General features: G+C 30.7%; 2 protein-coding genes across 4 annotated transcripts; one reads left to right on the forward strand and one right to left on the reverse strand.

Annotated features, from left to right (window-relative positions):
- Positions 1–4044: 4044 nt before the first annotated feature.
- Positions 4045–5084, forward strand: LOC112716188 (calmodulin-like protein 2). 2 transcript variants are annotated; one of them, XM_072205241.1, is made up of 2 exons: positions 4045–4751; positions 4949–5084. In XM_072205241.1, exons 1-2 carry the CDS (start codon positions 4190–4192, stop codon positions 5047–5049), a joined length of 663 nt encoding a protein of 220 aa, XP_072061342.1. In that variant the 5' UTR covers positions 4045–4189; the 3' UTR covers positions 5050–5084. The 2 variants fall into 2 exon arrangements, with proteins under 2 accessions (XP_072061342.1, XP_025623837.1); XM_025768052.3 differs by lacking the exon at positions 4949–5084 and having other exon boundaries at positions 4045–4858.
- Positions 4986–10679, reverse strand: LOC112716187 (basic leucine zipper 9). Of its 2 annotated transcripts, none has more exons than XM_025768051.3 (6): positions 10367–10679; positions 6337–6472; positions 6039–6189; positions 5872–5947; positions 5580–5705; positions 4986–5474 (listed from the first exon to the last, which is right to left on the reverse strand). In XM_025768051.3, exons 1-6 carry the CDS (start codon positions 10544–10546, stop codon positions 5193–5195), a joined length of 951 nt encoding a protein of 316 aa, XP_025623836.1. In that variant the 5' UTR covers positions 10547–10679; the 3' UTR covers positions 4986–5192. The 2 variants fall into 2 exon arrangements, with proteins under 2 accessions (XP_025623836.1, XP_072061341.1); XM_072205240.1 differs by lacking the exon at positions 10367–10679 and adding an exon at positions 8798–9968.
- Positions 10680–25295: the final 14616 nt, after the last annotated feature.

Here is a 25295-nt window from a genome sequence, read left to right on the forward strand (position 1 = left end):
AGTGGATTGGACAACCCCCCAATCTTAGGTACACAACACACCCACACACTCCTTACATATTTATCACATTTTTTCCTCAATTGCATCCTCTAGGGTTTGAACCCTAGACCTTGAGGTGGGGAGAGGGGAGAAATGCCACTAGAGCCAAGGCTCATTGGCGAATTGAACTCTATTTAAAAGTTTGTCATTATACAATTTGATTTTTTTTCCGTAAAAAATCTGTTGAATGTGTTTTTTTTAAACTGGAAAATCCGTTGAAATTTATCTTGCCAATCCAACTAAACAAGAAGATTGCTAATGACTTTTTCTTTGGGTCAATGAAAAAGCTATTTGGGCTAAACATAGTATTGGTATCAAACTGCTTGAAAAGACAAAGTGAATCCGAAATAGGCAAGCCCAATATACTACTGTTTTTGTTTTATGGATTTCTTATAAAAAAACAAAATGTTCCTAACTCAGTCCAAAAAGAATGTTCCTTGATTACTTCTTATTTGTTTCTTACTTTTCATTTTTTTAGACCAATTAGAATGTTGAAAAATGGAAATATGTTGGGATAAGAATGAGACGGGATACCCATTCCTATGAGGAATTTATTTTTTTAAAGAAGAATAATATTAAATATATATTGAAATTAAACTCTTAATATATATATAAATAGAAATTTTTGTCTTTAAGAGAAACACAAGCACACAATAATAATTTTTTCTCTTTCTTTGAGCAATATTTTTCTCTTATAATATATATCTCTCTCTCATTTTTATATAATTATATACACATTACTTCATATAATATTAGTAAATACATATATGAATTATTATTGAATTAATTATATTAATATTAAAATTTTCTATTTATACATCTTTATTTTATATTTAGTATATCTTTTATTTATTTTATAATAGAATAAGTGAAAACTCAAAAGCCATAAATATATTAGTTCCTTAATAAAAGATTTTGAGAATGAAAAAATCTTTCTTGGAATTCTCTTAGAATTCTACCTTACTCACGTGATTTCCTTTAACTCAAGACGGACAATTAAATTTCTAATAATAAATTTCAAATGTCAATAATTTTATCTAAATTAGTAAAAGAAAATTCATAATAGTAGGTCGATCGAGTTAAATTTTATTTTGATTTTTGAGATTGGTGAATTAGACTGATTTAGTCTCTAATTTTTTAATTGTTACAATTTTGTCTTTTAAATTAAAAAAAATGTACTAATGTAATTTTTTTGTGTATCTTTTATCATTAAAATTTAACACCGTTAGTGGTGTAATTTAAATTTTGTCACGTTAGACATATTAAAATGACGTGATATGCGTTTTAGCTTTAAAAAAGGCACTAAATAACGTCGTTTGAGGGTTTGAACAATATTAAAACGTTATACCCCTCATTTTTAATATTATTTAAACCATAAAATAACATTATTTTGTACTCTTTTAACGTCAAAATATAAAATATTATTTTAATATATTTAACATGGCAAGATTTGAACTATTTTACGATATTAAATAAAGACTATATTGATACACTTTTTTAAATTTAGAAGATCAAATTATAGTAATTAAAAAATCAAGAACCAAATCGATATAACTCGTAAATCTCAATGACTAAAATGAAACTTAACTTTAGATTGATCACTACATCTTGATGATAAACCTCAATTAATGATTTAATAGGTTTTTAAATCATATATGTTATTTAGATTTATATATAGTGAATAATTTCACTTCACGGCTTGTAAATATTTCAATAGATGTTCCCAATCAATGAATAGAAAAAATAATTAATTTTTTAACATTCAAGTATCACACTTAGTGTAGACTATAGACATCTATTGATGAATCATTTTTAGAATTTCATTTGAACTCCATTTTATTATATTAAAGTTCAGTTTGGTAAACAGTTTAATTAAGTTTATTTTAAAAAAATAATTTAAATAATAAATGATTATATTAAAAATAGTTTATAAATAAGTTTTGTATTTAAATTTTTAATTTTAAAAATATTTATTTTATAAAAATATAATAAAAAGTTATAGTATTATGAGAGAATTCATTTTTTTAAATTTTTCTATAAATTCTAAAATAATTTTTTAAAAGACTGTAATTTGATTTTAAAAATTATACTAGACATTAATACTATTATTTTTTATAAATCAAAAACTCAAAAGAATTACTTTTAAAACTTTTATTTTCTACACTAACTATTTTTAGAATTAGAAGTTCAACTACCCTCTATTTAATAAAAGTTTTATATTTAATTTTTAAATAAGTCCAACAATTCACTGTATAGTTGCTCTTTGTATTTTTTTATATTATTATTTTTTTTACAACATCTTCTAATTCAGTAGGTGAAAATTAATCTAGCGCAAATTTATTCTCTATTTAAGAGTATATAGATGAACTATAAATTATTTCATATATAAACTTATCATAAAGTAAAATTTAAATGCCGATACTTGATTAAATAGACAAATATACTTATTAATTGACCAATTTAAATTGGTTATTATTATTATTATTATTATTATTATTATTATTATTATTATTATTATTATTATGGCTATGACTTTGAGGATCAGATCTCGCATCATTCATTCACCTGGTTTATACATTGAATTTCCAACTCTGTGAAATAATACTTCTAATGAAAGGAATTAAAAAAATAATCCACGTGATATGAACAATAATTCATGCTACGAGAAGGCCAATAAAATTGAAATTTTAATACATTTAAAATTTGTTGGTACAGCAACAACAACGCGGTTTCTGCCATGCATCCTTTCAAAATTTGTTATATGACTAAATCAAAGTATCTGTCTAATTCGATCTAAAGCTAATAAAATATTATTAATTATATTCCCACTAAAATGTTAAGCATATGGAAGTATAATAGATTTTAAGATTTGCATTGTGTTTCTTCAAGGAAGCTACGTACTGCCTACAAGAACAGAAACATAACCAAGCAAATGGACATTATTATTGTTGACCACTTTTCAATTTCCTTTGCTTTTAATTTTGATTTCAATTGAAAATAAGCATAATATATATATATATATATATATAAATGAAGTTAAGGAAGACATGGAAGAATGGTACATACATACATAGTACGTGTGACCTTTATTAGGTAGATATCACTCTATATATATATGAAAAAAAAGACTAGAATAATGTCTTACAAAAGGTAAAGTACTAAATTAGTCTTTTTATATTTAAATTTAATTTTATTTTGATTTTTAAAGTTTAAAATATTTTATTTGAATTTAAAAAAGTTTCATTTAATTTTAATGTAGTTTTACTATAAAGTCAATGTTCAATGTTAAATAATTAACTTCACAGTTTTACCAAATCTTAATGTCTTTCCCCGAAAAAGAGGTATAAACTCGAGAGGCGCAGGATGCATCACTATGAGCCATTGGTCTTGGTTCAAGCACATGGAGAACATTGTCGAAAACTCACTTTTCGCAGGAAAATTCGCTGGTGGCGACAAGAATAAGACCATCGTCACCTCTACCGCGGAGTCCCCTTGACAATCGAAAAATTTGGTTATATAAGTTTTTTATATTTGAAAACTGAGTTTCGTTAATTATTTAACATTAACTTCACGGCATGACTACATTGAAGCTAAATGAAACTTTTTTGGATTCAAATAGAACACTTTAAATTTGAGGAACCAAAATATAATTAAGTCCAAACGTAGAAGACTAATTTAGTACTTTACTCTTTTATAAAATATAAAATAATTATTGAATATAATATGATTTAAATTCTAAGATATACAATCTTATAAAATAAAATAAAAAAGTGTACCTAATAATGCATATACAATAGCTCTTATTGGTGCATTTATTTTGTATATATATGCCAGCTGCATTGTGATTCTATAGTAGTGCCAAATAGTTGGACAATTATTGCTACTATTTAATTATATTGATAATTCCACCTATCGAAGGGCACTAAGTAATTTACAATTGTAACAAAATTAAAGGGGGTAATATAGCATTGATCCAACTATAAAAGAGGTGCTACAAGAGCATGTTTATGCACTCTACCAAATTCTTACATTATTTCTTCCTATATAGTAGTAGTATTGATAAACTTAATTGTTTTCCTTAGATCCCTATAATATCATAACATTATTTTGTTTGGTCTCTATATGTTATATTGGTGTACTAGTAATAAAAATGGGCATAACAGAAGCATGTTCAAGGTTCATTGTTGACTTCTTGCAAGCATTCAAACACTCATCACCACCAAGCTCAATTCATGATGAGCTTGATCAAAATCACCATAGCCCTGATTGCAAGCCCCAGAATTTGCTAAAGCTCGACGACAACACGGTTCGCGCCCTCATGACTGTGTTTGGCATGCAAAACAATGGAAGAATCAAGAAAGAAAATGCTAGAAGAGTTGTGGAGAAGCTTGGTTTGGTGCATGACAAAGATAATAACAACAAGGCCTCATCATCACCATCAAGATTTGAGCTTCATGGTGATGGTGGATTGTTGGAGGGCGACGAAGTGCCGGTAGAAGAGGTTCTTGGTGATTTGGAGGACATGTCAAAGCGCAATGAGCTCTTGCATGAAGCATTCAAGATCTTTGATGAGGATGGAGATGGTTACATTGATGCAATGGAGTTGAAGAGGGTGCTTGATTGTCTTGGTTTGGATAAGGGTTGGGACATGAACACAATTGAGAAGATGGTTAAGGTTGTTGATTTGAATCTTGATGGCAAGGTTGACTTTGGTGAGTTTGAGTTGATGATGGGATAGCATATTATTCTTAATGTTCATTCATTTCTATTTTATCTTTTTTTAAAAAATAGGACTAGTGGTTGAGTTCCCAATTGTAAATCAATATTTATTTCAGCATTTTCTCTAATGAATCTTTTTTTTTCTGTTTTTAAAAAATTATTCTGACATATATATGGCATCTTGGCAAAGGTTGGATGTTAGTTGCTATTTTTCAACGAGAAATGGATAAAGCAATCAAGTCCCTTTATACAGAAGAAAGAAATACATCAAGAAAGGACACACTATTTTAATGAGCATAATCCACAAAGGAAATGTATCCAAATACAATAACAATGTAACCTACATATACAATCTAATTGGAACAGACATACAAAATATAAAGTTGGATCTAATTGGACCCTACACAAATCCTAGTAGTGAGTATAATAAACTCTTACTGCTGCCAGATGTTCATGGAGTTTAGAGCATCGTTTATGACTCCATTGTTGATATCATTGTAAGGAATATCCAAGTCTCCCAGCCCACCAAGACCTGGATGATTCTGTCCACCTCCACCACCACCATTATTGTATAAGGCATCGTTTGCATGGACAGTGATGGTCGGCGACACGTGTGCCATATGAGGCGGCGCGCTCAGTTGAGAATGAGGCTGAAGAAGTTGGTTGTTTAACGTGGTAACAGAGCCTCGAGTGACCATATCCTCGGCTAACTTCACCTAAAAGTAAATAGCATGTGTGTGATTGATGACTAGCACCACCATGTAATTCTAGAAAGATTTTTCAGAAATGAAATAAAACAAAATTAAAGGTTCTACTTGTACCTTAGCTCTCAAGGCTTCAACATCTGATTTTAGCACTCGGTTATTAGTATCCGCCTCATGAAATTGTTGTCTAACATCATTAAACTGCTTGTATAGGGTTGCATTTTCCAGTTTCAGCTTTTCAACCTGAGACAGTAAAGATTAAGACTTGAATTAAATTAAACAGGTTCAGAGAGAACCAGTAACAACATCTCTTGAGTTCTTAACACTACTCAACAATACTTCTGCATAACAAATATTCAATTAAGCTTTAGCTTCTTCAACTTACTGCTTAAACACCAGGTAACTTTACCTGCATCTCAAGGTCAGCTAAATGCGCTTGTTTTCTTCTTCTTGACCTCCTTGCAGATTCGCGATTAGATTCCTTCCTGAAATCACGATATGTAATGTTTGAGGACAACAAAAAAAGAAAAGAAAAGAAAAGACCATCTATGAGTTCATACCCCATTTACAACACACCTTCTAAGGCGCTTCACATCAACAGGATTTGTGCTTTGTTCACAAGGACCAGTTTCATCATCCTCATCAGAAGGCTCAGAGGAACCACTTGTAGCTACTTTGGCTTGATTGTCTCTGTCACTTGGTTTATTAGAAGATACCGGGCTTCCAACTGCCATCATTTTGCAATTCAATCCAAATTGTTAAACTAAATGAACTAAGTTTAAGTTTATGAGCTATAATAAGAACTTAAGAGAATTAGTAATACTAAACTAAACTAACAGCTATGTATATAGATATTGCTAATTAACATAATTACCAGTGCCACACATGGATGACTGGGAATCATTAGTAGCAGAAATGGTGGAATTCTTGGTAATGACGTTTTGGGAACAGACAACGGTATTGGCATCTGCTATTCCCCCACAAGTTGAAAATGAATTTACCACATAGTCCTGCAATTAGGAAAGGGTGCATAAGCTGGAATTCTGTACATAAATTCTACTACGTATAATCATAGCTTGTTATAGCATTTCACTAACATCTATTTACTGCTAAGAAAAATAAGCTTTCCTTGGGCAGATCCTTTTCCCTCACACACCAGAGGTAGAAAAGAAAAATAAAGCAATTCTTAATGTAACATTATATGCTATCTAAATGCATGAGTTTAATTTTGATGTAGACTGAATTAAGGCTGGAAGTGAGTCAAGGCAGTTCATGAGCCAGCTCGACTCATTAATAATTCGATAAGCTAAACTCGTGAGCTGGTGAGCCGAACTTGAGCTTGGATAAGCTCAGCTCATTAGCTCGTGAGCTAGCTCGATTATATATATAATATTAAAATATAGATTAAATGCACATATATATATATATATATATATATAATTTTACATATACATTAATGTTTTTAATTATTTAAAATTTTATAGTCATTTTTTATATATAATTTTGATGTAGGACATAAATAAAAAATTTATAATTGATAGATAGACAATACATTAATTTTTTTTAAATATTTTTTAATATATATAAGTTATAATTTATTGATATAGAATTATAGATTATGTTTCTATTATTTGAATCACCTTGTGAGCTCAAGCTAGCTCGTAAGTTTTCGTTGAATCGAGTTTGAACTTACGAAATAGGCTCGATTGGTAATGAGTTGAGTTGTGAGTCAAGCTTAATTTTCGTGAGTCGAGCTTGAATTTGGTCTAACTCGACTCAGCTCGGCTCACTTCCAGCCTTAGTCTGAATGTAAACATTTTTATTAAATATTGGCCATTTGTGAGAAATAATTACTTTTGTTAACATAATAACAGAAATAATGTGTACACTTTTGTTTTTTTCAGACTAAAAGTATGTAAAACTTAGATGCCAAAAACAAACTAACTAATTGTGTAGAAATACTATGGTCTTTGTTTTAAGATATTGTCAGGAAAATAAACTTGCAACTAACATATGCTTGATTTTTTTTTTCTTTGGGTAGATTAGCATATATGCTTGATTAACTTTGCATAAATTATTTTATAAAGAAGTATGCAATATGTTGAATGAACAGTCTTTCAAAGACGAAACTAGTATTATAGATGCAGATAAAGTTTCCTATAATTGTATATTTTTTCCAACTCAACAGAAAAGGCTCGATTGATCAGACTAATCTAACAAAAATCTTTGACATAATATTATGTGGTGATTATTAGATTAAATGTACGGTTATAGGCATCTTCTTCTTCTAATAATAATTCTAAGAACTAATTTCTGCTAAAAATATGCTACTAGACTCAAACTTGGTCATGATTTTCTTCATTGGGTTACCTTTTTTAATACTCAGATATGATTTTAAACTATACTAAATCGAACCGATATTTAATTAATGTATATATCTTTTCGGTGATATAATAGCAAAATAATAGTGTAAAATTAGAAATAAAATTCAATGAATAATATAATATTTACATCCAAATAAATGATTTTAAGACAAAAATAATATTGATATAATATAGGATTCATTGAAGTTTGTGTGTTTTTTTTTTGGTTTTTTTTTTTGGACCGTATTAGTGAGTTTTTCATGGTTTTTGATCATGGAGTTCAATCACCCTTTTTTTTTTTGATAATGCATTAGTGAGTTCAATCACCGTTTTCTTAATGGCTACCTCAGCACGTAGGCTCCAAGACAAACTTTGTTTTTGTCAGGGAAGCAGACAAACTTCGAGACTCAACCGATCCTGAACTCTAAGGCTCCGTTTGGTTGATGTATTTGATGAGACATAGACACAGAGACACAGACATTAAAGATATGGACATAAAATATTTGTGTCTATGTATTGTGTTTGACAAAAATAAAAAATAAGACACATATATTTAAAAAAGACTAAATTACCCTTCATTCAACCACAAGTTTTACCACTATTACAATACACTTATTATCCCAAACAATGCATGCCATCACCATTAAATTTTTATTTCTTCTAATAATTTTTTATTTCTTCTAATACCATCTTAAATTATCATTTAAATATTAAATATATAATTGTTCTTGAAAAAAAAATAGAAAATGAAAGTTCAGAATTTATCAAAGATTAATCAAAATTTAAATAAATAAAAAAAATTAAATGTACAAATTTTTTTTTGAAAAAAATAGAAAAGTAAATTTAGTTGTAGAATCTAAAAGAGAAAGAGAAAAAAAAGATTTGGGAAGATAAGAAGACAAATTTTAAAAACTCAATAAGGGTAAAAGAGTAAAAAATTAGTGTCTCACAAGTTGTGTCTCAGTGTCTCACCAAATTGGAGGTACACAAATTTAGTGTCTCCGTGTCCATCCGTGTCCTCCCGTGTCCTTCGAAAATCTGTGTCTCACCAAACCAAACAGCAGACATGTGTCACCGTGTACCACTGTGTCTATGTCTCAGTGTCTGTGTCTCAGTAACCAAACGCTACCTAAGGGCTGGGCCGGGTAGCTGTCTATATTTTTATTATAAAATATAAAAAATCAATTTTTTTTCTTTTACCATATAGATATAATAAAAAAAAGATTTATACCATAAAATAAAAAAATATTTCCATGAGAGGATTTTACTAGTCCTCATAAACTGACAATTACAAAAGAGCACATCTCTATCCATATATTTACTAGCGGAAACTTGCCTATTAAACTTTTATACTGTTTTAATTACTAATATATAGAATAATAAATATTGTTTAGTAGTTTATTTAATTCATATAACAAGTATATATAAAAAAAAATACAATATATCAATGGAGACTATTTTCGTCTTGAAACAAATCTGCAAATTACTCAGGAATTTTAAGGTTGAAATAAAAAGGAAAAGGTGGATACAAAATTCTTCTATATCTCTTTCATATACAGTAAATTGTATATAATTAATATTAACAACAATGAGTAAGGAATAAAAGACACATAGGACTTTAACTATTATTTTTCTGTTGTCTAATAGGAGGAGAATCTAAATATCTCAAAAAAAAACTCTTATTTTTAACGATTAAAAAAATTATAAATAGAATAATATTATAAATCTAACTTTTTCAGTTAATATCAATTAATTTTTTTTAAATTATTTTTATTTATCTTAAATTTTAATCATAAATTATAAATATTTAACTTAAATTTTATGCTTTAAATCCTAAAAAAATTAGTTAATATTAATTGACTAAAAAATAGGTTCCAATCTTTTTTCTTAAATAAATTTCTTGATATCGAAAATATTCTAAACAGGCTCGAGTGCTAAGTGACAAAGCAAAATTAGTCTCGGCCAGAAACCATGGGCCCCATTGTCCCACTTGAAATCAAGCATGCAAAAAACTTAAAAAAAAAATAAAAAAATAAAAAAGCAAGAAAAAGTGGCTTATACGGCTATATGCGAAGCCAAAGTGGTGCGTTCACACAAGTTTCCCAAAGTTCACATCAGCATGTCCCAGTCCCTCTCATTCACGAACCCACTTCATTCATTATTCACAACCACCCCCACACCCTGTTTTTCATTTTATTAAACCCTCTCAAGTCTCAACCAAATACCTCCTGAAAATTCCTACACTATCATATCATACCACACTTACTCTAAATTATTTCACAAACAAAACTATTGCAATCATCTTCCAACTAAATCATTTTTCTTATTTCTTTTATTTTTATGGCCGAAATTAAAAGTTTATTATTATTATTATTGTTGTTGTTAATTAATCAATTAATTAAGGAAGCGTTGGGCGCGCAAGCTGAATTCAACGGTCACGAGTAACGAGGTTGCCACGTCATCCAAAAGGTCTTGACGCCTGATGACGTGGCATAAGACGGCGCCAAAAGTTACTTTTCAGTTTCAATGAAAAACACTCACCGGATTTTCGGCGCCGTCACCGACATAGCAGAATCCGCCGGTGAGGACGGTGGCAGATAAAACGCCGCTGCCTCTCAAGTCGGCGGGCTTGACGTCGTCCCCGTTGGGAGATCCGTTGGATGCTTCGTCGAATCCGATCATCGTCCTCCACCATTCAAGATCCGACTCCGTCGCCGCCATCCTTTTGAGGTCGCCGAAGTCCGGGAACACCGCCGGCAGTGGCGGGGATTGAGGCGCAGCCAGAACTCCGGGCGGTTACTTCGCAGAGAGAGAGAGAGTAAGAGAGAGAGAGTGTGAAGAGAGGGAAAAGGGAATGAGTGAAGAAGCTGGAGGGGTATAAGTAGGAAAATGGAATTTGTTTAATTAATTAAAAATTAATTAAAAAATAGAAAAAGAAAGAAAATAAAGGTGAAATGGGCGGCAGATGATGTTAAAACGTACCAGAAAGTTAATGGCGATGTGAAATCACGAAAGTGACCCGATTCCTCACGTGTAATTACGTGTTGGACCCGTGAAACTTCGTGCTTGTGTTTCGAAGAAAAAAAATATATTTATTTAATTAGATGTAATTAATTAAAAAAAGAGATATAGAACTAATGAAATATTTATATAATATGTATAATAAAATTTAAAAATATTAGATTTAATAGAATATTAGATGTTTATTATTTATCGTTTTCAAATAATTATTTTAGATAATATAAATATATTATATTTAAAAAATTAATAATATTTTATTATAAATATTTATTTTTAATTTATATTAGACTAAATAAATAATTTATTATATACATTATATAAAAAATTACCAAAAAATATACATCATATAAATATTCTATTAACTTTTTAGTAGATTTCTTAATTAAATAGCCGATTTATTTCATTATTTTTATCTAATTTGTGTGCGGTATTGAAAATTCAAGCAACAGATTATGACTTATTGACTTATCAGATGTGCTAATGATTTGACACGTTGTTAATTGAGAATCACATGTGGCACCTCAAATTGAATTCTTGGGTGAACGGTTTGTACAAAAAGAATTATCTGATTTTTTTATATTTTTTATAAATAAATAAATTAGTTTTATACTCATAAAAAGAGTTTTTATGTTAAAATTATCTAAAGATTAATTATATTTATTCATATATAAATTTATCAGTATTATGAGATTTTATTAGCAAAAATGACATTTTTTATTTTTTATAAATACAAAATTAATTTTATTCATTCATAGATAGATTTTTTAACATTTTAAATTTTTATGAATAAAATAATAATTTATTAATAAAAAAATGTTAATAGAGAGTTTAATCTTATGAAAATATGAAACATAGAGAAGAGTATTGAGAATGATAAAAAAAAAATCTTCATTGCGATATTAAAAATAACTATTATAAATTAAATAAACTTTGAATTTATTTCCCAAAATATCAAAAACTATTTTGAAACTTTTTAATAACATCAAATAAAATAATAATCTAAAATGCCAAAGAATAATAATAGGTGTAAGATTATGAAAATTATATTTCTACCATTATAAAAAATTATAAGTACAATGATCGATTTTGTGACTAAAAGAATTAAAGATTAATTTTTTATTTTGGTTGCTAAAACAGTTGCTAAATTAAAAAATAATAATCGATTTTAGCTATTAATTTCATTCTAGTTGAAGAAAAATATTATTAATAGCCAAATCAATTGTTATTAGTGACCATTTTCGTTGGTCATTGAAATCAATCGTTAAATGGAATTTAACGATCGATTTAGCAGTCAATTTTTTTTTAGTCTTAAAAATTTTATATCCGTTACTATTCTAATAATTTTTTGTATGTACTATATATATAATTTTTTATTTTGAAACAAATGCCCTTATAACAAAGATTTTATATTAATTAAATATCTATATAAATTATTTAATTTATTGCAATAAAACTAACATTTTTATATTATAATTTAACTTTTTTCTAATTTTAATAAAATCATTGATGTATTGTAAGTTACAAATAAAATGTAATAAGATCGAACAGTCCACTACTATACGAATATTTTGAATTTTTTCTTAAAAGATTTTTTAGGTTACATGTATAGTAACCAATGCTTGAAATTAACCGAATCTCAAATCTCATCGAGTAAGTTCATTTATACAATTATGAGTTCAAGAAGAAATAAAACCTCTGGTCTCTCTCTCACACTTTTTTTTATGGTATAAATTTACAACAAAGGGAATAATTGAGTGCGAAATGGGAATAGGATCCCCCCTCATAAAAAAAAATTCCCATTTCACAATGAATAATGATTATTGTTGATTAGCTTATTGAATAAATGGAAAATAATAGCCAAATTAAATACTACAGATCTTGATTTGATTTTAAATCTTGTGTTATGATAATCACAACTTAACTTTGTTACCACTAGTGTTCGTACATTTATAGTTTAGATTTAATTATTCTGTTGATTTATATATAATTTTATTAAATTTATAATTAAGTTTTTATATATTCTTTTAGTTAAATTTTTATATTATTTTTTATTTTATAAGTAGATTATTATTAATGTAAAAATATTAGAATTAATGGAATATATTTTCACAAATTAAAGATATATATAATTAAGAATCTAATTAGATATTTGATTATATATATTTTTTTAAAAATATTCCGTTTATTTTAATATTTTTGATACAAATAAATTTAATAAAACTATAGATACTAACAAAATAATTAAATCTTTAATTTATTGATTGTTCTAACCACTTCGATTTTGATTGGTGGGGTGTTAATAATCAAAATCATCTTTGGAAGGTCACTTGATCTTCATTTTGGTCTCCGAAAAATAAAATCAATCAAAGTAATCCCACAAAATAACTACGTTGATTAAGTTCGTCTTTCTGTCATCTGAGTGACTAACATGAACGTTTGCTGACTTGGAACGTTAACTGACAGCGTAGCAATCCCAAAACGATGTAGCTTTGTTTTTTTTGCCGCAAGTCATGATACGACGTCGTTTTATCTCTAGAATGAATATTCAAACGTTTCTCCCTATCACCACTCCTCGATTTCTTTTCTTGAAAGTGCAATCCAAAACTTTCTCTTCTTCGACGAGCACCGTCTGTCCCTCACTGCTCCTGGCCCCGCCATCGCCGCCATCATCCCTCTTAGCCTTATCAACTTCCCTCTCCCTCGCTGTTCACCACTTCCACTCCTTCGCCATTCCCGCTCGACGACGTTCCACCCGTAATCGCAGGCGCTGTCTGCTTCCTTTGCCTCAGGCTCCACGACTTCTGCACTGCCTCCTCCACCCCGGCCACTTTAGTTATCTCTATGTCATTCTGCTTTGCCTCCTCCTCTTCGGCCTCATGCTCATTATTGGTGTTGCTGATGTGGTTATAAAGTGGAGGAGTGTCATTTTTGTTTTGGTTTTAGTTGTGGCTATTGCTATGGTGGTTGCAAGAGAAAACAACATAGCGGTTGGTCTTTGGTGGTCGCGATCCGACACATGGTAGGCGGTTATTATTGGAGTCAGAGTCATGCTTGTGACTAGGGATGGCAACGGGTCCCCATGGGGGCAGGGACATGCCCCCCACCCCCAATATCCGTTCCTGTCCCCGCCCCATCCCCACGACGGGTAACGGGAACTCCGTATCCGTTGGAGACCTGGATCTCCGCGGATATCTGCGAATTTTTGTAAAAATTAATAAAAATTGAAAAAAATGAAACAAAGTTTGAGAAAATTAAAGATAATCTTCAATTGTCATTACAAACATAATATCCATAGTCTTTAAAGACTTAAATAGCAATAACAACAAACATAAACATCCAAACATATCCATAAACAACCAAATATTACATAAACAACAAACCATATTCATAAACAACCAAACAAAGTTCATCACGTCGTAAAAATATAATTCCACAATCTCAATCTTCTTTTCATCCCGTAATGGTAGTGATGATAGATTCTGATTTACTTGAATCCTACATCAACAAGAAAACAATTTAAAGTTAAAATCATATAATAACTCAATAAGTCAGTAATATAAAAACATAGTATGTTATAATTAAGAATCTAATTACCCTAATTAGAAATCAGAATCAGAAATTCAAAAATTAGAATATAATTACCCTAATTCAAAAATCTAAATTCAGAACCCAAAATTAACTCAAATATAAATTAAAAATCAGAAATTTAGAATCAGAATCTCATTAACCTAACTCAAAAATTCAGAATCTAATTACCCTAATTAGAAATCAGAAATTCAGAAATTCAAAATCTAATTATCCTAAATAGAAATTAGTATAAAAAATTCAGAAATTCAGAGATCAGAACTTAATTACCCTAATTCAGAAATTCAGAATCTAATTACCCTAATTAGAAATCAGAAATTCAGAAATCAGAACCTAATTATCCTAGTTCAGAAATTCAGAATCTAATTACCCTAATTAGAAATCAGAATCAAAAATTTAGAAATCATAACGTAATTACCCTTATTTAGAAATTCAGAATCTAATTACCCTAATTAGAAATCAGAATCAAATTCAGAAATTCAAAAATCAGAATCTAATTACCCTAAATCAGAAATTCAAAAATTCTTGAACTAAATCAACCTAATTTAGAAACAAAAATTCAAAAACCACAGGACTGACTTACCCGACGAAGAAAAGGGACAGACCAGGGAAGACCAGCGATTTGGCGAACGAACGGGGAAGAAGAGAGGATGACGACCGGCGACGAGTCTGCCGCGACGAGGAGAAGATGACGACCGGCGACGACGCGACAAAGAGAAGAAGACGATGTGGCCACGACAGTGAGCTCTCGAGACCTGCAGTGAGCGACTGAGCCACTCAGGGGGTGGGAGGCAGCGCTAAGGGACCCAGAGGGTGGGAGGCGGCTGTCGGCGGTGTTCGGGAAGGAGACAGGAGGGGCTGATGGTTTGAACTTTGAGGAGGAGTGGAGGGGAAAGGAGACGAGACTGTGGCGCTGAGGGACCTAGAAGGTGGGAGGTGGCGGTCGGCGGTCGACGATGTTCGAGTAGGAAACAGGAGGGGCTGATGGTTTCAACTTTAAGGAGGAGTGGAGAAAAGAGGAGACGAGACTCTCACTCTCTGTCTTTAAAGCATATATGAGTATATGATGGCTAGGGTTTCTCCAATGGTTCAAATATTATATATATTATAGAAATTTTCATCTTTTCATATAAATGGGGATTTAACGGGTCTCCACAGGACGGGGACCTCTACCTTCGCCCCCGCCCCGTCTCCCATCTCCGCAAATAGAAATTACCCTCATACCTACCCCCGGCGGGTAAATATAATCCCCGCGGGTACCCGCCCGCCGGAAATTTTTGCCATGCCTACTCGTGATCGTAAACAGGGCAGCGAAAGCGGTGGCGGTGGTGGTTGTTGTTGGAGGTGGTTGTGCGGTGGGTCTTGGCAGTGCTGGTACCTTCTTATTTTAGAAATGGTAAAGTGAAGCTGTGAAGAGGCTGAGATTTCAACGGTACGGTGCTGTAGCCATTCACATGTTTTCTCTTCTTTGTTTCGTCGGTGAAGAAGAAAAACAACAACAAAAGTTAGTTGAAACTTGAAACGTTGTTGTACATAAGGTGAAAAGGTGAAAAATCCTGGCGTAAGGGAGAAAAATTGAATAAGGGATGATTGTAGAAGATGATGATGAATTTAGGATTAGAATTCAAATACTGGGATTGATTTAACTTAATTTAACAAATTTATCTGCTCAGCATCATTAACATGGCTAAAGTTTGAGGTGTGTTATGCTGTTAATTAATACTGAGATAACAGAAGGACGAATTCGACTAACACAATTATTTTTTAGGGATTATTTTAATTAATTTTATTTTTTAGAGACCAAAACGAAGATCAAATGATCTTTTAAAGACGATTTTAATCATTAACTCGATGATGGTGGTGGGAGAATTTTATTCAAACTCAACCACAATTCATTGTTGTAGTAGACTAGTAGTTGTTCTATTTACAATAGAATAGTAGAAAAATAAAAGGCAAATATATACTAATATACAGGTAGAATAGTTAGGATAAATATTATCAGTATCAGTTTAAATAAAGGTTATATATCGTGGATTATTTTTATAAAAGTTTATATTAATTTAAAATGATTTGAAATGTTTTTTTATAGATTAAACTTTACAATAATATAAAAATTAAATTTAAAAGATATAAATTGATAGATTATAGTCATATATTATTGATAACTTTTTTATAAACTTAGGTACAAATTAAATGATTTTTATGATATGTTATTATATAAATCACCTGTTGGATCAATAAAAATCAATTTAAATAAAGAAATATGAAACATGCATGTAACTTTGTTTAAAATGGAACCGGTGTAATTTGATCCATATTTTATAACATGCATCTCCATGCTTCTACTCCAGAATAAAACTTGCGAAAATCCTTTAACTAATCACCATCCTTATTATTTATTTATTTATTAATTATTATTATTATTATTATTATTATTATTATTATTATATGTGATAATAAACTACAAAAAATACTCTTTTATTGTTAAATTTATAACCAATTTTATATATAAATCCGATGCTTAATAATTTTATTGTCGAATTTACTGTGCCATAAAAAGACTCTTACGAAAATATATTATCCACAGATTTTAAATTAAATTTGTAATTGATGTTTATATTGGATAAATGGTCAAATTCAACATTAAAAAATCACTCGTTTTTTAAATTAGTTCTCAAAAATTTTTTTAATTAAATTTGTTCTTGAAATATTTTGAATTAATCGTGCTAATCTTTCTGTTATTGTTTTTGTTGACAGTGCTAAAATTTGTTAATGTGGCGCGTTAAGTGATACTACAATACACATAGAAGTCTTAACTGACTATTAACATGATAAGTTTATGAAATTAGATCAAATTAAAATGTAATTGAGGGGAGAACTTAAGGCATTGGAATCCCTCAATTAGGAATTGATTTGATCTAATTTCATAAATTTATCATGTTAACTGCTAATTAGGACTATTAGATATATGTTGTAGTATCACTTAACGTGTCACATCAACAAATTTTGACACCGTAAGCAATAGAAGTGATAGAAGGACTAAAATAACTAATTTAAAATTTTAAAAAATAAATTTGATTAAAAAATATTTCAAAGACTAATTTAAAGAATGAATAATTTTTCAGAAATTAATTTAACTATTTACTTAGTCTATATTAGATGTGAAAAATCATGATCTGAGTTGATTTTAAGTTAGAGAGGTTTGGAAGAGGAATTGCGAGAGAAGAACACGAATCAAGTGAAAACTTCATAAACTTTATTTCAAAAATAAAACCCTATTAAAAAATCATCTAACTCAACCTTATATATTATGCTCTAAATAACAAACTCCGAACCTATTGACACAAAACTGAAACTAACTATGCTGATATGGAATCTACATTAACTAATTAAGCTAAGTTGGAGCTAAGTTAATTTCTATTTATAATTTGAACCTTGCTGCAAATTACATATTATGTCAAACCCTCTCTCAAGTTAGGATTATACAAATCTAACAATCTAAACTTGAATACATTCGTAGAGAAAGGACCCAGTGCCAGAGTCTTGGTAAGAAAATCCGCCAACTGATCTTTAGAACTGACTGACATCAGATGAATAAACCCTGAAAGCAATTTCTCTCACACAATGTGGTAATCCACCTATATGTTCTTTGTTTTTTCATGGGAGATGGGTTACGAGCAATATCAATTGTTGATTGATTGTCACAAAAAATGGTAATTGGCCTTTAAAGTGGCATGCCAATGAAGTTCATCGAGAAGGAAATCCATCATGCCTCACAAGTAGCAGCTGACAAAGCTCGATACTCAGTCTCTGTTGAAGATCATGCCACTGTGTCTGCTTTTTACTCTTTCAACTTATAAGGGAGCCACCAAGCATGAAGCAGTATCCAGAAATAGACTTGCGAGTTTTTGCACAAGTTGCTCAATCAGCATCAGCAAAGCCATAACTGTGCGAATCCAAAGCCGAAGGGAAGAAGATACCTTGAGCTGGCTTTGCCCTTCAGATATTTAAGGACCCTGAAGGCAGCATCTAGATGAGTAGTGGTTACACAGTCCAAAAATTGAGCCAGCCTCCCCACTCCATAAGAGATATCAGGTTGAGTATTGATCAAGTAAAGCAAATGCCTAACGAGCTGCCTGTAAACAATGCAATCGGCTAGCGGTGAACCGGATTCTCATGAAAGCCTCTGAGTGCAAGTATAGTCAATTGGAGCGAAGAGGGGTTTGCACTCAAAATAACCAAAATCATTAAACAAATCAATTGTGTACTTCTTTTGGTAAATGTGAATGGCTGAAGTTGACCTTGGAACCTCCATGCCTAAGAAATATTTGAGGTCTCCTAAATCCTTAATATTGAATTTTGCATCCAAAGTGGCTTTAATGTAATTAATCTTAGCCAAATCATCTCCAGTCAACATAGACCAAAATTGTAGTGAAATCTTCGGGTCTGCGCTTCACAAAGAGAGAGTGATCATCCACACATTTTTGGTACTCTACATCAACCAGAGTTTGAGCCAGCTTAATATTCCATTTCCTACTAGCCTGCTTCAACCCATGCAATAACTTTTACAACTTGCAAACAAGTCCTGGTTTCTTAGTGCTCAACCCGGGTGGAACCTTCATATACACCTCATTGTCCAAGTCACCATGGAGAAAAGCAGTATTGACGTCAAGCTGCTTGAGGTGCCATCCTTTTGCTGCAGTAATAGCCAAAATTACTCTCAAGGTAGTCATTTTGACTACAGGACTGAAAGTATCAGCATAATCAACTCCTTGCATTTGCGTGAAGTTCTTCGCCACTGAACGGGCTTTATGTCGTTTAATAGAGCCGTCCATGTTGAATTTGACTTGAAATACCTACTTACAACTAACAGCCTTTTTGCCATGTGGGAGTTTAGTTAGTTGCCATGTTTGATTCTGATCCAGAGCCTTGAGTTCTGCTTGAATAGCCTCTCTCCAGCAAGGATGAGCAGCAGCCTTTTCATAGGTACTAGATTCTAAATTTGATAAAATGGCGAGGGAGAAAGCTTGTACTTTGTATTCAGTTTCTCATAGGTATGATGTGAGATATGATACAAATTTAATGATTCATAACTGCTGGCAATGTTAGTTATCATACAGTGATAGTCCTTCAACTAAGTGGAAAATTTTCTATTTCTCAAGGATCTTCTGGCAATGCTATCATGAGAATGCATGATATCATAATGGTTCATGTGGTTTGTATTTTATGATGCAGAGGATAATTGTGGTGCTATAATAGTGATGTCTGAATTGAAATTGGAATGTGCAGAATATGAATGCAATTCATTATGCATAGTGGATGTGTCAGGAATGTGAGTATTCATTGAATCTTTATGCAAAGGATGCATGTCAATATGTGAATTGGATGAGGTGGTATCATTATGAATGTCTATAGAATGACGAATGTGAAGTGAGGGCTGCATAATATATAAGTCATGATAAAAAAATGTCAATATTGTTTAGGGGATATACTGATGTGGTACTATTTGGACCTGAATTGTGTGGCATTTATAAAGCTGGATTATGAGTTGAAAAAGAGAAACAATTTTCATAAAATGAGCCTTTTGAGAGACAAAAATATTTTTAGATTGCATGTTTATGAGGTGAAAGCCTTTGGTTCCATCCTTAAACCTCAAGAAGGTTGCTTTTCGAGCTCTCTGATTCAATTTGGACCTTAAAGCTGTAAGAGTAGAGGCAAAGACTAAGCAGCCAAAAACCTTCAAATTCAACATATCAGGAAGCTTATTGTGTAGAGTTTTATAAGAACTAACATTATTGAGAGTGTTGCTGGACAGTCTATTAATTAAGTGAACAACATGAGCCACAACAAAAATTGCCTAAAGCAATGTAAAACATTTGATTGAAAAAGTAAGATTCTAGTAACACCTAAATTCTAATATATGCTGATGTTTTTTCTCTACAATCTCATTTTGCTTTGACGTTTCTACACAAGAGGTTTGATGGATAATGCCACTAGTTACAAAATAGGATTTGAGAGTAAACTCAAGCCTATTGTCGATTCTAATGCATTTCACTTGTTTATCAAATTGCACCTTTATAAAATTAATAAAATTCTGAACTAAGTAAGAAGCTTCTGATTTAGTTTTCATAAAAATAATTCATGTAAATATGCTCTTTCCATCTACTCCAGTTAAAAAATATCGATGTCCTTTATTCGATGAAATGGATATAGAACCCCAAATATCCATAAGAACCAAATAAAAACATTCATCAATTTTAGTCAAGTTGTAATAAAAACTTAATTTCTTTTGCTTGGCCAAGTGATAAGAGTCACAAGGCACTTTATTATTATTACAATCTATAAAGGAGCAGTTCCTTTTCATGATGCTCAATTTATGCAATGGTAAATAACTTAATCTAAGATGTTAGATATTATTGATGCTTGAAAGAGTGTGAATTTGGCCATTGCTGCCAATGAAAAAGCCTTGTCAGAAACAGATTTAAAAACTCTAGGTTGACTATTCCTTGTCTATTACCATTCTCCACATTTAGCTATGCAATCATCTTCAATATGAATCGATCATGTATCTCACAATGCTCATAATTTATTAGTAACTGGAAATTTAAAATTGATGTCAGCTTTTTGAAACCAAAATCAATTTAAAATCAAAAGAGGGGATGCATAAAACATTTGTCAAATAGAACCGGTTAGAAAATTCAATGGTACCAACAATAGTGCTTATTGTTTTGTTACCATTGAGTAGTTTAACAATTATTGGTTCTATTTTTTGAAAATTTTTTAAATCATTTATATTAAAAGTGACGTAATCAGTGGCACCCGAGTCAATAACCCAGAATGCAGACTTTGGTTTGACAAAAACTCATAATTTTTATACTAAAGTACAAAAAAATTTTTTTTTACCTTGAGTTGAGGTTTGAATTGAATTGGTTAGAACTTGATTTGTACCCTGAGATGGATGTTGAACCCGCTTTTCTTTAAGAAGGTCTAGCAAGGCCAACCTTTTTTCTGGAGTGAATTCAAGGCTGTGCACTTCACTATTCTCTTGATGACAGTTAGTATGTGATTGTTGTTCACTAAAATGCTCACCATTTTCTTTAGTGAACATGTAATTTGTGATAGTATTGTACTTCTGTCTTGGTTTCAAATTTGGAAAAAATCCATCCTTCTTGTAGCATACATCTTCAGTGTGTCCTTGCTTCTCACAATATGAGCACATCATTTTAGTTCCCCTCCCTCGACCTCCATGTGCAGCTCTTCCACGCCTTCTTCCTCTGCCTCTGCCAGCTAAGAAATCTTGAAATGGTGGCGAGCCTCTGCTGTGGCTTGATTTGAACAACAACCTTGAGCCATATGCATCCGTACTTGTCAATTGCCTCTTCTGCTGTGTAAGCATCGAAAACAACTTGTTCACACCGAGTAGGGGACTATTAGCATGATTTGGGATCTTATAGTCGATTATTACTCATTTAGGCCTCTTAAGAGCCTCATCAATTGGTCTTCAAATATGTGCATTCACATTATAGCCAGTCCACAAGAGCACTCTTCAGTGCACATCACAAATTAGGCACTTGTCTAAAATTATTTAGCTCTTCCCCAATCTGCTTTAATTTTGTGAAATAGCTCATAATGTTCAAATCTTCTTACTTAATTACAAACAATTGTTCTTGCAATTTAGCAACTCTAAATTGATCGCCTTGGTAGTATTTATGTCATAGGTCTTTTCACAAATCAGCAGCTATGTTACTCCATATCACACTGTCTAAAATTTTAGAACTAAGGAATATGTTGATCCATGAACAATGTATTCTTGCATTTCTCCCATGCATTAAAGTTAGCATCACCTTCATCAGGTCTTTTGATTGTTCCATCAATAAACCTTAGCTTATTTTTGGACCTAAGAGCTAGTGTCATCGCACGAATCCAGCTTCCATAGTTACGAGGAGTAAGAATGATTGGTGTAATTGGCGTACCTGAATTTTTCCCATGGTGTATGAAATAGGGACTCGAAGGATCTTGCATTGAGTTCATGTTGCTTTGTGACATTTGCGATTGAAGACTTGAAAGCTGATTCAGAAGATGCGCCAATGCATTCACATCCATTTGCATTGCGCCGCTTGAGTTGTGTGAGCCATCCTCTGGAGTTTGATTATTTACCATTTGAGGTTCTGTCATGATTGTAAATCAATGAATCTTGTAAAAGCATATTCAAATCTTCTTTCCTAACACTTGTTGATCGGAACACTTGCTGCAACAATTAAGAAGTCATTGAAACAAGCTCTCATCAAACTCTATCGTGCGAGTTTCAGAGAAGAGGCGTTAGGGATGTATGCGGATCGGATCGGATCGGTCAGATATCGGGTATATCCGCATAATTGAACCTTCTCGTTTTAATCATATTTCTATGTAAAAAATTCAATAAACATATTTCTTTCACACTTTTAAACCTATTTATTCATAAAATATTTTTAATCAATTTTTTTTAAATAACAAAAATAAAATAATACAATATATGAATAATAACTAATAACTGAAACATACAAACAAGTAAATATAATACCACATATATATTTATTTATTTTTTAATTGTTATTATGCGGATATGCGGATCCGTGGATCGGATACACAGATGCAGAGCAGATATCCACGATCCGATCCTTAATTAAAGGGTACGGATCGGATCGGATCGTATCCACAATTTTCAGATCGAATGCGGATATTTATCGCGGATCTGTGGAAACGATCCGATCCATAAACACTCTTAAGAAGTGTAAAGTGAGAAGAGGTACAGATGAAGAGAATTGGTCAGAAAGAAAGGAAATGGTGGAATCAAAAGAATTTGCAGAACCAATTTTTTAAATTTATCTTTTTGCACTTGATCACTTTTCACGCTTACTACACAGTATAAAAAAAATCATAATTTGAGTTGATCTTAAGTTAGAAAGTATTGGAAGAAGAATTGAGAGAGACAAACATGAGTCAAGTGAAAATTTCACAAGCTTTATTTCAAAAATAAACCCTATCAAAATATCATGTAACTCAACCTCATATACTATGTTCTAAATAATAAATTCCGAATTTATTGGCACAAAACTGAAATTAACTATACTAATATCGAATCTGCACTAACTAATTAAGCTAATTTAGAGCTAAATTAATACTATTTACAATTTGAATCTGGCTGCAATATATATACTATGTCACAGATAGGACTGCACATGAATCGGATAATATCCGCATATTCGTAGTAATTATCCGCATCCGATCCGAATTTTGTGGATATTATCCAATCCGCAGTGCCATCAAATCAGATCAGATCCAATTTGCACTATGGTAGGATTGGATTGCGGATTTAATAGCGATATCCATAGATCTGATCCGCAAATCCACATATCCGCACGTCTCATATAAATAGCATAGTTTAAGAAAGTAAACCCTAATGTGATATGAATTTTAGTGTGTTGTTTTATGAATTTTATGATATTTTATTTTTAATTTTTTATGTTGTACTTCAACCTAGAATAATTAAACTTAAATCTTGTGTTATTATTTTTTTTATTCAAGAGAACTTTTATTGAAATATTTTAGGAATAAATAAGATTAAGCAGGTAAAAAATAAATTTTATAGATATTTTTTTATAAAAATAGTCAAATAAAATCTTAAAATAATTTTTTTAAATTATACAAATATACTCAATATCCAATCCAATTTATAAATATGCGAGTCAGATCTGACCTAAAAAATACAAATATTGTATCTGATCCGATTCTATAAATACCGTACGGATCAAATATAATTTTATACATATTGAGTCCTATTCATAGACCTCGAGCAAATAGTTCTTCAATTATTTCCTTGGTACAGAATAGAACTATTTGGAATTTAGGTTACTCGTAGCTAGGTAGATATATAGGGCAAGTACATACACATATAATATTATTATATTGTTTCAAATTTCAATCCTAGTGAAATTTCAACACACGTTATGTAGATTATACAACTTTTAAAAGTAATTAGGCATATATCATCGTTTCTTTCGAATATACATAATAAAGATTAAAAAATGTTAAAAGGGTCATTATAATTTATTATTTTTAATTATTAATTAATGATTAATATTTAAAAATATAAGATAAATATATTATTAAATTATTAAATTAAATAAATTAGACTAAAAAAATTAAATTAATAATTAAAAATAATAAATTGTAATAATCTCTTAGTACTTTTCATAAAGATTACTACTGTTACTAAAACTATAACTAATAATAAAGCATTTGTTGCCATTTTAGTTTATCTTAATTATAACATTGTAATTTGTAAGTATCCATATATATATTCTTTTAGTAACATTAAGAGCCACAAAGCTATATAGTTGCCACAGTTGGCAATCACATTCTTAATCATGATAAAGTTTTCTTTCTTAACAACAAATGAAAGAGCTTTGGATCTTCCATCAAGACATTTTACCTTTTTATTTTGTTATTTTTCTCTAACCCATAATTGAAATTTGGGATGTATATATGTTCAAAGCAAAAATTATTCTTTCATAATTATTAATATTATTGGCATATAAGCCAAAGTTGTTCCACACTATGCCCTATTGCATTGGGTTCCAACTTCTAAACCAAGTATAGGAGGCTTGGCTATAAATAAAGGTGGCTTATGTCACTTGGTTTAATCTTCATCTACAATTTCATAGCTGTAACCAATTAGGTTGGAATTTGGAAATAATCTAGCTAGCTAGTAGTATGAGTAAATTTTATGAAGATGGTGTTTTAATGAAGAGTGATTTTTTTATATAATAGTAGAGGGAAAAAATATTATGTGGAATGCATACTTTTTAAAATAATTTATTTATAA

Source organism: Arachis hypogaea, chromosome 10, assembly GCF_003086295.3.
Source record: "Arachis hypogaea cultivar Tifrunner chromosome 10, arahy.Tifrunner.gnm2.J5K5, whole genome shotgun sequence".
In the NCBI taxonomy this organism is placed as follows: Eukaryota; Viridiplantae; Streptophyta; class Magnoliopsida; order Fabales; family Fabaceae; genus Arachis; species Arachis hypogaea.

What these genes read in the sequence shown, in the direction of transcription:
- LOC112716188 (XM_072205241.1), top strand. Translation starts at nt 4,190, where the DNA reads ATGGGCATAACAGAAGCATGTTCAAGGTTCATTGTTGACTTCTTGCAA. An exon ending in TGATGGCAAGGTTGACTTTG is followed by an intron (nt 4,752 to 4,948) that starts GTGAGTTTGAGT and finishes ATCTTGGCAAAG; the next exon opens with GTTGGATGTTAGTTGCTATT.
- LOC112716187 (XM_025768051.3), bottom strand. Translation starts at nt 10,546, where the DNA reads ATGGCGGCGACGGAGTCGGATCTTGAATGGTGGAGGACGATGATCGGA. An exon ending in GTCATCCATGTGTGGCACTG is followed by an intron (nt 6,190 to 6,336) that starts GTAATTATGTTA and finishes AAATGATGGCAG; the next exon opens with TTGGAAGCCCGGTATCTTCT. An exon ending in TTGAAGCCTTGAGAGCTAAG is followed by an intron (nt 5,475 to 5,579) that starts GTACAAGTAGAA and finishes ATTTACTTTTAG; the next exon opens with GTGAAGTTAGCCGAGGATAT.